The following is a 15,407-nucleotide window of genomic DNA, read 5'->3' as shown; positions in this document are numbered from 1 at the left end:
ACATAATGGACTATAATAACAAAGATTTTATGGAAAATGCGTACCGTAGTTCACTTAAGTACCGAACTAGTGTTACCCGTTGTTCGTCATCGACTGTAATACTATATGAAGTAGCATTATTATTTCATGCAAATAAAAATTAGTTAAATTATAAACAATCATTGTAATTTATATAGGTTAAGCAATTTTATTGATTGTTTTATTGTGTACTTACCATTCCCGATTTCTATTAATTATAAAGGGTATTCTGTTAAAATAATATTTTCATGTTCAAAGTAAACAGACCTTAATAAATTGTACAGATATGGTTATCAAAATTATCAAGTATGATGGTAAACGGGTATTTGTGACTTTAATCCGGTAAACAATAGAAAATTCTCAGTTAGTAGTACTTCTGGTAGAAATATTATCCATGTAAGAGTTGTTTTGCAGTTTTATTTATTAAGTGCCTGATAATATAGTTTAAGCTTAATATTAGCTGTTATTTTTTAAATTCTCTTTAAAAGCCCACTAATTTTTTCCCTTTTAATCGGTGTAATGCATGATGATGATTATTATATTGTAAGGGTGCACCAAAGTATGTATTTTGATTCCGAGCACGAGCTGCACCGACCCTAACTTTTTGTTACGGATTGCGTTTGGAGAAGGGTAGACGCCAGACGGCTTGACGCCCCAATCCTTAGCCATGCGTTTGTACCGTACCAGTAAATTATTTACGCACAGTTCACACAATCAACTTTCCGAAAACTCTATATGACTATAATCATATATTTCCAACACTTTTATGGAAGTGAAACCGTTAAAATTAAAAATGTAAAATGACTTGTAAACTCTCAAGAACTCGAAAACTCGTAGATATTTATAATACGATAGCGTTGCAGCATACATGCAAATACAGTCTTTTAAGTAAAAAAAAATCTGCTGATCAGATAAAGGCGTACTGAATATTAATTAGGTTGGGAGTAGTTCGATAATAAAGTTTAATGATTTTAGCTCAATTAACACGTGCTTATAATGTCATATGAATCACTTTATGTACGATGCGCTATTTCATGCATCTGTGTATTTCGTTTTAACTTAATAATATTTTATTATTTGACTTATCTACATTAAAAATCAACCCATGTACGCACTGAATAAAAACCGTACGAACTAACGTATACGAACGTATAATAGTATAATATGTATAATATGATCTGCCACATATTATTAACTAATGGCAAATAGAATTTTAACAATACTTTGAAAGTGTGAAAATACACAATTATGTCATTTGTGTAAAATTTCTAATGAGATTATGACTTATCATCGAAAGATTAATATGCAAACGTTAAATGCTTAAAACAGCTATTGTACTTAAATTTATACAACTATATAATGTATTATACAGCGAGTTCCATTTTGTGTGAACATCACTGGTACAGTTCATTTTGGTTCTATTAATCAACTAATTTTATGAAAAATATTTTTTAATTATTAATTAATTTTTATCACGTTTAAAAATAACAAATTACACATAATATTATTATTATTAAAAAAAAATGTAAAATAAAGTAAAGAAACTATCGCAACGTCTAGTTGATTGCACTTGAATATCACGTATTATATTTTCCATATTTTCTATATACATACTACATAGGATCATATTCTATTAATATTGAAACAGATTTATAATTATGTGTAAAATAAAAATAAAAATGAAATTTAAAAATAAAGAAAATAGTCAAAATTTGAAGAGACTAAAATATCGTGTTTTTATTTATATTTAGTACTTTTTGTTATTATATATTAATATTTGATTTTGTGGTCAGTGCACTTCATTAGTCGTGAAACTAGATTGTTTGATTTCTAACACGTTATTTTGGACAAACGTGAATTATTAGCACATCATATAGGTGTATAGGTATGTGTAGACTATATAGTACGTGTTATGTACAGTTGGTCGCACGTTGTCGAACGTTAACATATTATATTCTTGTACAGTCATTTGTACCTATATATTACATATACATATGTATACGAAGGGAAAGCGAGATGCTTGAATGCACACGACTTTTACGCTTAATTACGCCTCATATAATATATTTTCGTATCAACATTATTAGATATACCTATATTGTATGAGTGTGCTATAAATATACATATATTCCAGACTATGCACTTACACGTGCGCGATATTATGGTTATAATATAGGTATATATATAATAGTATACGTGAGTAAGTCGAGGTTAACGAAAACACATTGAATTTCATGCGGTGATATCAACCATCGGATTTTTGGCTTCGAGACTTAAGCCCCGTATATCGTGTAGTTCGGAATGCGAGCTGCTCTGTGGGTCATTCCTTGAGCCCTCTGCAGCGCCCAACTGTATTATATATACCTATATACTAATACAAGTGAAATTGTAAAATTTTATTGTATCTAAAGAGAGTAAATCTTTGTCGACTCAGCCCGGAGTTTGGTGCCGCAGGGTTATGGGAGCTGCGAGTGTAGATGTGGAATAGGGTTGGGGAGCATTGTCGAATTGCACTGTCGAAATCGGTCGGTGGGGCGTAAAAATCGATTTGGTGAAATACGCTTTTTTCCCCTCGCAGCTCACCCCCGCTAAATCGAAGCCAAATGTACACCCTTTCGTCATCGCGGTGAAATATCCGCGGATAAATAATAGTAATGCGAATGGATAGGTGGTTGCGGGCTGCTACAAGAGTATTATCGGGTCCTGAACTGTGGTAAAGTGAGGCTGAGAGAGTGTAATATGTGGGGGACGGGATAAGAGATTTTTTTTTAGAAATCAACTATATTATTATTATAATATACCATCAAAATTGTATTTCCTCGAAGTGCGAAGCCAACTGCATCAGTTTTATATTATATAGGTATAATAAATAATATATAGCTTAGTAGTACGTAACACTACCAAGGTAACAAGCTAAACATGAATATTGTTTTATATGTAGTCATCATATCATAGGGTACGACCGTATTTCATCGCTTCTCCGTGAACGTTCGCGCCCCATTAGCAAATTGATTCGAATGTTTTACCGTCCCTGCTTTATAATAATATAAAGGATAATATATATATTATTTGTCTCGAATTTTCTTTCATGGTTCTCACCCTGTGGACCACTCACCAGTCAATGTAGGTTGGGAAGGGTATGTCGAAACGTCGTTTGCTTCCCTCCGTTCATGGCGTGTCGCTTTGATTTTTCAGAACAGAACCGTTCTGTCCCTTTATATTATGTATAATATATATATTCACATAAAAGGTCCTAAATGCGGACAAAAGTTTTCGTTTTCTTCTCTCCACGCACCAGTCACCGAGCTCCTCAAAGTCGGAAACATCGTTCATCTTCTTCATTCGCGCAAAAGAAAACGATCTGTAGCACGTCGAATAATAGTCATTACAATAAAAAAAAAAAACTTTTAAAATCGTCCTAATTAGATTGGAGGTACTTTATATAGAGATTAAAAATATACACTTTGTACAAATAAATTATGTCGATGTGCAACATCATTAGTAAAATATATTAGTATTTCGGATTCAAACGGTATAACATAGCCAATAAATTAAATAGTATAATTATTTATTATTTAAATACTTAAATGTAATTATTTACAACAAATTTTTAAATTTGACTTTTAATATTTAAGCACTAATTAGTGTTAATAGCAACACAATAATACAATAATTGTAAATTTAAAATTAATTTCAATTATTGAAATTTAAATCACATAATATTTAAAAAAAGAAATAATGATTGAGTAAACGTCTAAGATTATGCAAAAAATACTTATTCTTTGGTTTATTAAAACACATAATTTTATTGAAAAATTTTCGTTATAAAATGTGTGAGTAAGTTATAACTTATAACATTTATTCGCGTATAGTATATACAATAAAGATGAATGCATGTACTTTGAAAATATCCAATATACGTAAATTTTGAATAACATTAAATAAAGTCAATAGTAATAATGTTGGCGTTAAAAACTAGAAAATAAAATATTATTTTAGAAGTGTTTTGTGACCTAACATCAACAATTGGTTTCTGTGAGACGACGGTGTCGAATACGAAGATAAATAATTCTCTAAACGAAACTGTTGCGTCGTCTAAACTTGGCAAGGAATCTTTTTTTGTATCTTTATAACTTTATTTAAAATGAGTTAAGATTAAATAGTCGTCAAGACTCAAGGATATTGTACAGACGATATAATATAATTGGTATTTCAGTTAAATGTACGCATTTTATATGTATTATTTATCATTATTATGTATATATTTAGATAAATATATTTTCGAATGCGAAATTGAACTGTCAAAACTTTAGTATTTTGTCCTAAATTCATACATCGTTGAAAAACAAAATGGAAATTATTTAATTATCTAAGGAAAAGCAACTAATTATTTAAACAGTTATAAATATTATATATATACGAGTATTTATCACTGTAGCGTTGGATAGAAAAAAATAAAAGCGTTATCATCGTTCGAGCGGATAATATTATTTTTGGATTTGTTTTTCCATTAAATACGAGTTGCACAATTTACATTATTATCACCATGATAATATTATGATAATACGGTATTCACGGGTTTCGGCCGTAAATCGTTCAGTAAAATGCAATGCAATTTCCAACAAGTCATAGTTGTTAAAAGATCGTGTATAAGGAAGGTTGGCGATGTGGAAACGAACAACGAGATAGAGGAATGCGTTATCGCCTTACCGCACTCCCGTCCACAAAGTTTATAAACGATTCCAACTCAAAAACCGTTTAACATATGAACGTGTTTGTGTTATATGAAATTATCACATATATTATATTATTATTATTATTTTATTTTATACGAAGTGAGGAAATAAAAAACAATAACAGTGAGTATATATTATATTTATTAAAGATCGTGTAACCAAACCAGGAGTGTTTTACAAAAATAAAGAAGACTCTATTAAAATAATATGAAAGTGCTTTATGCAAGAACCTTTATAAGGTGAGTGAGAGTACATAATATAATATAGGTATTTATACAGCTCCTCAGTATACAGGGTAATTCATTATAAATTCTCACATACATTTTTTTCTTTTATTTATGTATTCAATTGATTAAGGACTATATTTTCATATATTTAAATTTTTTTTTGCAAATAAAAAAGTTTTCTTACAGATTCCATTTTTTTCTAATAAGTATGTACCTTCTTTTTCGTTATAATTTGTTAAGGAGATGATTTTTTTTAAATTGTTCTATGCATATTTAAATTGAATCTCAAACGAGTAGTTTCAATGTTATAACTCGAGGTCTATGATGATTTGAAAATATATTTATTGGTAAGATAACAATAACATAGTTACTATCATAAAATTTCTATAGTATGTAGTCAAGTTTAGATTCCAAAGCCCAAATACTTAATTAATTTAAAGGTTTTCTTCGTAACTTAATAAATACCATTGATTCCAAACTTGAATCTTCTATAAGGGCATTCGTCTGTGATATTCTCCACAATCTGACTGTCATTCCCACAATCAAATTATGGGCTGTACTTTAGTTTCCATTTATAAATAATATACCCATATCTTTCATGTCCTATTCTTAAACGGTTGAGGGTTACCTATACTTATTAAGGGAGATTAAACCCTTTTACTTTTACGTGGAATCCTATATCAGATTTTTATGTAATACCGCACTTCCTAGTAATTTATTTTGCCATTTTTTTATACTGTAAAATTCTCTTGCCATTATTTAATGGTAGTTTTCTTGATATTAGTCTTATATCTGGCATATTTTTAAACTGTCTATAGAGGATAGAGATTTTTTAGGAATTGGTATTCATACATAGTTTCACTAATGCTTTATTTTTCTTAATTTCTGGTGGTGCGATATTTATAAATTCCGCTAACCATAGTCACGGTGTTGATTGTATCACTCCACTTATTAACTTTATGACACTGTTTAGCTGTATGTCCACCTTTCTTGAGTACACGCTATTTGTCTAGACTGAAGCTGTATTGTGGAACACATTAACGTAATTTTTCTTTACTCAAGGTAGTGAATTCTATCCCATCCCCAACTATTACCAGTAGTGTCGCAGACAGGGAGAATTTTGGGTGTTTAAACCCTCCCCATTATATTTCCACATCTAATAAATGTATTATTTATATTATTGTATATTTCATTAATTCTATTTTCATATTGAGGTATTTATAAAATATTACTATAATATTGAATATTCACAAGCTTACAACTAAACTTTGTTCTTGAATAGTTCAATTGGGTAACAAACATAACGAAAACAGTAAAAAACTAAGTTTAATTTTCGCTTAAACTCTCTACCCTCCTTGCAAAATCCTAACTATGCCACTGGGTACCAGCTAGTTTCTGTATTAAATTCACTGTTATTTTAAGTTTTTTTTGTTGCTTTTATTTATGACGATTATTTCTGGAACTTGTTTGCTCTATTACTATTTATTTATTTAGAGTTGGATGTATTCGATTTTATATATTTTTTAAATTCTCTGAGTGTAATTAATAACACATAATAAATTAAATACTACACTTATATGTTATATATTATGCAAGACTTTTATCCTTTAAAAATAAAATTTGACAACTAGGAAAAGAATTTCGTTATAAAAATAGATACATTTTTAAAAATATAATCTGTATATAACAACGTATTAAAATAAAAAAAAATTAAAAATTAAACTTTACATTGTTATTTAAATAATAATGGGCTAAGCACGCCTGGTGAATCACTCTGTATAATGAATAAAATATATAATATACATTATTATGATAGCTATTTAAATATTTTAATCCGACAATATTAGAAAGTCGTTGAAAACGAAATGATCGCGAAAGCCGTATGAAATATCCATACTCTTAGGTTAAACACGTATTATATATTTTGGTATATAACGCGTATTTATTATACATGTCACACGAGGAATATAACGTTCGCGTTCTGTAAATCGAAATGAAAATAATATGCTCGTCGCACCAGTTCAAATATACCATTATGTGCGATTTATGCGATAACGATGTAAAATAATACTTACTGGGGAAAACAAAAATACCTTAGTGTTTACTATAATATAATATTGCAATGTACGCGAACGTCGAGTGTTAACGACAAGCGTTTTGCAAAACTTAAAAACTGTCGTGGGATCCCCACAGAATATACTATCATGAAAATCCTAGTACATAATATATATATATATATATATTATGTACTTATATCTAAGTATCTAACGTATCATTATATGATTTTCGGGAATAATGACTGCTAAATATAGGTATATATGTCACGATATTATAACTATGATAGTTAAAAATTTATAAGTTTATATTATTAAACTAAATTTCTAAAATAGATACAGAAGAAAATATGACTTAAATTAGTTAAAAAATTGTTGTTTTTTTTAAAATTATTTTCTATAATAATTGAAAATTACGTGTAAACTGTATTGGTTAGGTTGTGGTGTAGTTACTTTAAATTATTCTTTCTAATAAATAATTAATAATTTTATCAAATATTTATCTTACTTGATTCACACTGTGTAGTTAGGTAAAATTATATGTTTGTACATAGAACCTGATAATAAAATACTAAAAAAAATATGTATAATATATTAACTGGTTTATTTTTTATTTTATATCATTGTATAGCAGCGTAAATTTACAAAATAAATTATAAAATACATTTTTCATTTAATAACGGCCATAGGGATATTTAAAAATATGATTTTATGTCTCAATTATTATTATTCAAATTAACTAAATAATTCTAAGTTATTAATGATCACTTAAACTGGTAGATAAGTTAAAAAGTAAAAAAAAAGCTTTTCATCAAGTTAATGCCTCCATTAATAAATTACCGCAAAGATGGATATACTAATTGTAGATGCATTGAGAGTAACAAATAAAAATACGATCATTATTATTTATCATCAATTACAAACATATAACACTATATCTCTGTTAGATGATGTGTATGAATCTAATAACTTATATTCTTATTAGGTACACAAAATGTTTTGTTTTACTCTTTTAATCAATTTACAATATCTAGTTAAAGAGTGTTATTTTATAAAATATAATATCGTGCAAGTATAATTTTATTTTATTTTAGCATCATCGTGTTTTCGTTATATGTATAAATTTTAATTCAGATTATTATTTAGAATACTATGAAATATTGTTTTTTTTAAATCTCGACTGCTTCAACAAGTATACTTACTAATTTATTCCACCTAAATATATATTTTCTGATTTAAATCACTAGAAAACAATCGACCAAATTTATTAAGTATTGTGAGTAGCAGAAACATACTCTATAGCCTACGTTTATATCACACGTCTTAGTATTTCTAAAAATAATATTCAAGTAAAACTAGTTAAGTTGTACCTATGTAAATATATCTTACGTAAAAATAAGCTATGTTCTTCTAGATTGAATAAAATTCTACTTAATTAAGATACAATTTATTAAAGTAATTAACTCTATTTTCGTAATATCAAATAATTACCACAATGTATTTTAATTCTACTATTTTTACCCTAAAATCGATTTGCAATGTAAAGTTCATTCTACTTTTATTAAACTATGTACTAAAATGATTGGTTTTAAATTTAACATATATTCTTCTTAGATACAGTGCCTTGATTTATTATTCAACTTTGCCAAATGTCATGTTATGACTGGCGTATAAAATGATGTAGGTACTCCTATTTTTTATTAATTTCGAATTTTAGATTTTCAAATTTAGCCTGTATTATTTAACTTTTTTCATAACTCTCTAATTTTTTAAAATTTTTGTCATTATATTTAGAGTATCACACGATAAATATAACTATTTGTATAGTTCTTAAGATTTGAAAGTTTATGAGAGCGGCTCTCTAAAATGCTCATCTATTAAGGTGATAACACAAGGTTCTATCGTTCTCTTTATTTTACTTTTAATTGTTTCATTGTCTCATTGTAGTTTGTTAAATTTCTTTGCTGGACATAAATAAAATAAAATATTAAAACCTATCAATTGTTATTAATATAATTATAACAAATTGTTGATAGAAATGTAAACGTAATTAGTTTAAATAATAATTATAGAACCGAAAAATCTCACTAATTATTTTAAATAAAAATGTATGTTTATAATAAGCTTTATTATACATTAAAGTAATATAAATGTGCATATGGACGACAAATAGAAAATTACTTGACATTTTGACTCTTCAAAACTGCCTATCATCAGACGTATCACAATGAATTATCTTTTAATAATCGCTTAAATAGCTTTCTAACTGGAAATTCTATTAAAGCACTCAAATTAATTATTTTCGATATAACGTTTGTTGCTTAGTTATATTAGCGACCTTAAAAATAAACGAATATGAACACGGATTAAAAGATAATACTACTATTAAGTCGAAAAACGATGTATACTATAGTTTATACAGATGTAATAGAAATAACCTACATTTTTAGATTGGTTGAAAAAAATAATTTTTAAAAAACACTTAATAGTTAATACAATATTTTAATGCTTTAAACAATTTCTGTACAATATTATGTAGTTTTAATTTCTATATTTGATTTTAAAAAGTGTTATTTTATTTTAACTACAATTTTTGTAAATAAATTGTATACATAAACGTTAATAGATATTGAAATAATGAATTTTATTCGATAAAAGAATCCCTCAGTATATGATGTATACAGAATACATATGTATATAGAATGTTCATAAATCGAAAGTATTTAAAACTTATATACGAGTGTCGAGAAGTATTATCTAGCGTGCGAGTGTGTCTGGAAATATTGTACAGAGTAATAAGGTCAAGAAAAACATATTTAACTAGAAATAAAGTGTGCGTATTATTAATTATATTGTCATTATATCTGAAGTGCTCCATTTATAGTATTTTTATCGAATTATGCGAATAAAAAATAAGAAAAATAATGGAATAATATATTATGAGAGCGAAAAGAAATAAACTTAAAAATATATATTTTGAATTCGGGATGAATGACTGTAAACCTATCAGTTATTGAATGCATCTGCGTCTTTTCTTGTTTACTACAAGTTATATTATTATATGCTTAGTAGTGGTTTTGGGGGAAGTGGTATTTTATAGGTCGTTGCGCTTATAAACTTTGTAAGTTATAAGTAGGTAATAACTATATTATTAATACTCACAATTGATTGGATGATAAGTGTAATAATAAAACACAGTCATGATACCTAATTAATAAATAATAATTATACGCAAATAATCATTATGAGTTTTAATAATTATAAACGTTAATAATAATTATTGTTTTTAGACATAGTTCAACTAACCTGTTATAAGCATAATATCATTATAAAATTTTAAACATAAGTTTCGTATAATACAAAAATATACTGTTGCTATAATGAGAGGTTTTCAAAAAATAAAAAATAAATAAATGTATATTGTACATATTGTTATTTAAATTTTTCTGAAATCGGCATTTTCGGATGGGATAACTGTGTTCGGCTTCTGGTCATTTCACGGTGTGCCAAAAATCACCGGATTTCCGGTTAATAAAAGATGTTAATAAAAATATAAATAGTAAACCGGTGCTTTTATGCTTTGCTTTCAGTGTGATTCCAGAGCCGGTTAGTTCTCCCTACATGCGTGTGCTGCAACACTTCCGTTACTATTGTCGACGACGACAGAACTGCAATGGCAGTCGTCCGAATGGCCACGGAACGGTTTTTTGCCACCCACGACGCCAACAACAACATTAAGAATTATAATATCACCGTTTTCCTGTGTATTGCAATAATTGTCTTGCATTCAGGTGAGTCCACTAGCAATTCAATAAATCGCACGTATCATTTTTATAACTATAACTATATCAGTTTTAAATCTCAAAAACATTGAACGATAGTAGTAGTGGTAATCGTGAAAATACTAGTTCTAAAAATGATCTAACTTATTAATGTTCATAAAACTGAAATATTTGTATTTAGGTACTTAAAACTTTTTTTGATCGATAATTTTATAATTATTGTTATACTTTGAAGTAAATGTTTTCACAAATTTGCGTTTAAAATGCATTGTATGTTTTGATATGAACACAATATTTAAGTGATAAATCTCAAATATCATAGAAATTTAACTTTTAACTCCCGTTTTAATTGGATCCATTTTTCAAAAATAAATATTATTTTTTTTTTTATTGAAGTATTTTATTTTAATATTTTCTATTATTAAATAATAAGTATAATTTAAATCTATATTTAATATTTAGAGAAAAAAGTGTTTAATTTAAAAATAATGAATGTTTAAAGAATTTTCAAAGTTCAGAATGTGTTGTGTACCTTATATTATAATGTCTTAAAAATGAAATTATGGAGTGTGTAATCAATGTTTACTTAACAAATAATAGTATGGAGATCTAAAAAACAAAGCGATCACTGCAGAATTTAGCCGGGTCTATTTAAATTCACCCAAGTGACTATAACGTTACACAACTATGATATACATAATTTCAATAAATTATAATTTGTTAGCAACGATTTTTTTCTTTGATCATTGTATTAAAATTTGATTGTGAAAATGCATAGCATATTTATAATGATGAATATATAAACCTATTTAAAAGCTTTATAAGTACTTTTTATATAGTATGACAATGCCCGATGTGAATTTGATAATTATTATCACATCAAACGTTTGTAAAAATTATGTTCGTAGATCAATTTTAGATTATTATTTTTAATACGAAATTTAAAGCATATAGATCTACAAAATATATTTGCAATGCTATAAAAAATATATTCTATTTCAATATTTTGTCAATATCATATAATTACGATCTGAATAAAATTAGAAATTTTAAGGAATATCATACGCAGTAATATTTAGTAATGTTACACAAAATAAACAGATCGATAAAATTATAATGATGGCTATATAACTGTAGTGAGCTATAACATGCAATGATCGAGATACATTATAAATTTATAATAAATACTTACACCGGGGATGAACGCGCATAAACTAGAAAGTTTAACCTACACGTGTTTTCGTGTTTAATGCATACAGAAGTTTGTCGGAAGGCCATTGTTATGTGCATAATATTATTAGGTTGTTATTCAACTTTTCAACGACGCGCCTCAGAAGCACAGCACACTGAACCCTAATTATAGAAGAATGTACACTAATAATTTACATTATACATAAATGATAAATTTAAGTTGATATATATTTTTTTTTATTAGAAACCTTCACGTCAAAGAATTGTCTCAAAAAAAAAAAAAAAAAACAAGAGTAGGTGTACATACCTATTTTATTATTATATGCTTCACTCGTTTAAGAAATATAATATTACAATAAACATTCATAATATTATATAGGTAATATAAGATATTACCATGTTCAAAATGGATCACCCAGTATGCTAACCTCAATTTTTCTTTTAACTACCTACGCATCTATTAAAATTCTGGTTTTTGAAGGATTTGAATTATATTTAAAAACCATTTTTTTCAAATAATTTCTCATATTATCACACCATTTAAAGAGTGTATCATGTAATGAATCAGAATATTTTTTTTTTCAAATAAGCATTGCCTATTTTTACTGTTTTATTGATTTTTTTTTTTATTAGTTTTTATATGTATAATTTGAAATTTAAACAAGTTGGTTTTTTAATTATTAACCTTTGCACTTCAAAGATAGCTTATATCTAACAACAAAAGATTTAAATATAAGGAGGTTATGCTCATTTGAAAATTATAGTTATTGATATTAATATTTAATAATTTTTAATATAATATAATATTGTCATTGAAGTGCGTACAATAATTTTTAAATATATAACAGTTGTCACTTTAACCAAACTATAACAAAAATGTTATCTACTCGTAGTATTTTCTTAACGATTTTGATTAACAACCAAAACCATATAAGTAATTTAATGTTTATTACGTGCAGAAAAAAAATATCAATTTTTTATAATATACGTAAATTGTAAAGTTATCATTAAGAATTTTTATCTTTTTTATATATTATAATAAAGTTTAATAACCAAGATTTTTTGGGTACATCCACATTCTATGAAAACTTGTCTATTAAGAGAAAATGAGTGATTCTATTTAAAAAAAAAGTATTTCACCGTAGGAAACTCCTTATATAATAAGATTAACAAATCTAAATATCTGAAAAAATGATTTTTAAATATACGAAAAATTACAAAATCAACATCATATAATTTGAATATATGCATATAATTATTAGATAAAAGAGAGGTGACTGTTATTGTATGTTTATGTGTAAATTTTTTATTATTGGTAGCCAAGTAATGTTAAAATATTTTTATGTACGACTATATAATACATTCAGGGTGTCAAATCATTGTTTAATATAATTTTAAAAGTTTCGATTCTTTGTAATTAATTTTCTTTCATGATAATAAATAAATATCATATGTTTTATCGTGATAGTTGATCACTGATTAACATAATAATATTATGTTATGTTATTTGACTCTTGCTGAATGCTGACATTATAACTGTTACTTAATTTGTGAATTAAAAAAATAAAAATTGATATAAGGGTTTCTTGATTTAAACTAAAACTATTTATTTTATGTATTAATAACTTTCAATGTTTTTGATTTCAGTTTTAATATTGTATTTATGCTCAATGGTAGAACTTTTTTGTACTTTAAATATAAAAGGACCTATATAATTATATTTTATAAGTATTTAAAGTTTTTTTTTTATAAAAGTTGAGTTCCAACATAGTTGAGAGAATGTTTTTATAACTTGTACAGCTCTACTCTGTACTTAGATTTTCTAACACTTACCTCTAATAAGCTATATTAGTTAAATATTTAATATTAAAAGTATTTCATTAAAAATTATCTTTAGATGTATGAAATTAAGAATTGTAGTGATAAAAAGTATGTACAATAATTAACTCTCTCTACGATCTTGTAAATGATGATCTTATAATGTCAGACACATAAAACAAAGGAAACTCTGTTATAATACCTAATATCAATACATTATTCGTTCTGCTTAGAAGATAAAATACATGTTTTTTACTATTAATCTTATATAAGATACTTATATTTTTATAAAACATATTGTATTAAATAGTTATTATTTAAAAAATTGTTTTATTTTAAATGTATTATTATTTACTTTCAACCAAGTAAATTTAATATTTTAGTATATATTTAATAAGAATCAAGTATAGATGCAAAGGGAGAGACTAAGTGAAACATGATAAACTTATTTGAAGGGGCTTAAGCATAATTTCTATACAATATAAGAATATAAATGACAAAATTGAAACAGAAACGACGAAAGAGACACTAAATGAGGAAAAAAAAGACGTTTTAAAATACCCGAGAATACCCTCAATATTTCACGTGGTATCTGAAATAGTTTTCTTCCGTTAATGATAACGTTATACTGCTTAGCGTGCCATTCCAGTAAAGTGTCGGGCTTTAACAAAATTATTATACACCCGGCCAGTGATTTATAATTAAACTTAAAACTACGTCACCGAGCTAAATCATATTTACTTCTGTTTTGCATTTAATATTACTCTGTTGGCGTGTATTGTAATTGTTATGCAGCAGAAGAAGATAAAGAGCTTAACATATTATACATAATATGTCGTTTTTATACTCATCGGTTTCTCGTTTGTTAACTGAATACGCTCGATATTGGTTTAAATCCTTCACGTGTTCGTACATAATAATACATAGCATTATCTGCAGAAATGATTATTTTCATAAACATGATTCACGATATAGTTATATACTCGATTTCAACATCAAAAATGTTCCGTTTTGTTGACATGATTATTGTAATTTACTGGGTAAATGAGTACTGTTGTTAAGATAATTTATAAAAATATTGAATGAACATCTCGTCACTACTTGTCAATCGCGATCACGATTTATCACCATTTTAACATGATGCACCTATTATACTTTACAGTGTGGAACTACAAACTAGGAATCAGTATGTATGTTTTGGTTCTATGTTTTAGATTCTGATCAGAGCGATTTTATTTTTTAGTATAAGGCGTGATCCAGTATGGTTGTATTATAGTAAAACTCATGTCTACGTCCGTTATTGTAACCAAGCAGTTGACAAAAGAGATTTGAGACGTCATAATATATTATTGTATGGAGAGTAGTGTCCGTTCTTAGTATTTTAAGGATTTGCACGCATAAAAAGTGATTTAAGAAAATAAATAAATAAACCTCACATTTTGTGGTATTTTTGAACTTTTTGTGTGAATTATTATATGAGATTAAATAAAAATTTTAAATAAATAAAACTGAAATACTTTTATTGGACGGTTTTTTCCCTCAAGATACTCAAGCCATTGCACTTAATTTAAGAAAAAAATA

General features: G+C 26.5%; 1 protein-coding gene across 2 annotated transcripts in view; it reads left to right on the top strand.

Moving 5' to 3' along the window:
• Window positions 1-15,407, top strand: part of LOC112594064 (protein Skeletor, isoforms B/C) — a 97,320-nt gene that overhangs the window by 7,309 nt on the left and 74,604 nt on the right. For both annotated transcript variants that reach the window (XM_025338688.1, XM_025338680.1), the window contains exon 2: window positions 10,626-10,826. In XM_025338688.1, coding sequence (XP_025194473.1) covers window positions 10,709-10,826 — 118 coding nt within the window. In that variant the 5' untranslated portion in view covers window positions 10,626-10,708. The remainder of the gene's footprint in view (window positions 1-10,625; window positions 10,827-15,407) is intronic.

The sequence above is a fragment of the Melanaphis sacchari genome, unplaced genomic scaffold (assembly GCF_002803265.2).
Source record: "Melanaphis sacchari strain LSU unplaced genomic scaffold, SCAv2.0 Contig0_pilon_pilon, whole genome shotgun sequence".
NCBI classification, from domain to species: domain Eukaryota; kingdom Metazoa; phylum Arthropoda; class Insecta; order Hemiptera; family Aphididae; genus Melanaphis; species Melanaphis sacchari.
This window is presented reverse-complemented; position numbering and strand designations above follow the sequence as displayed.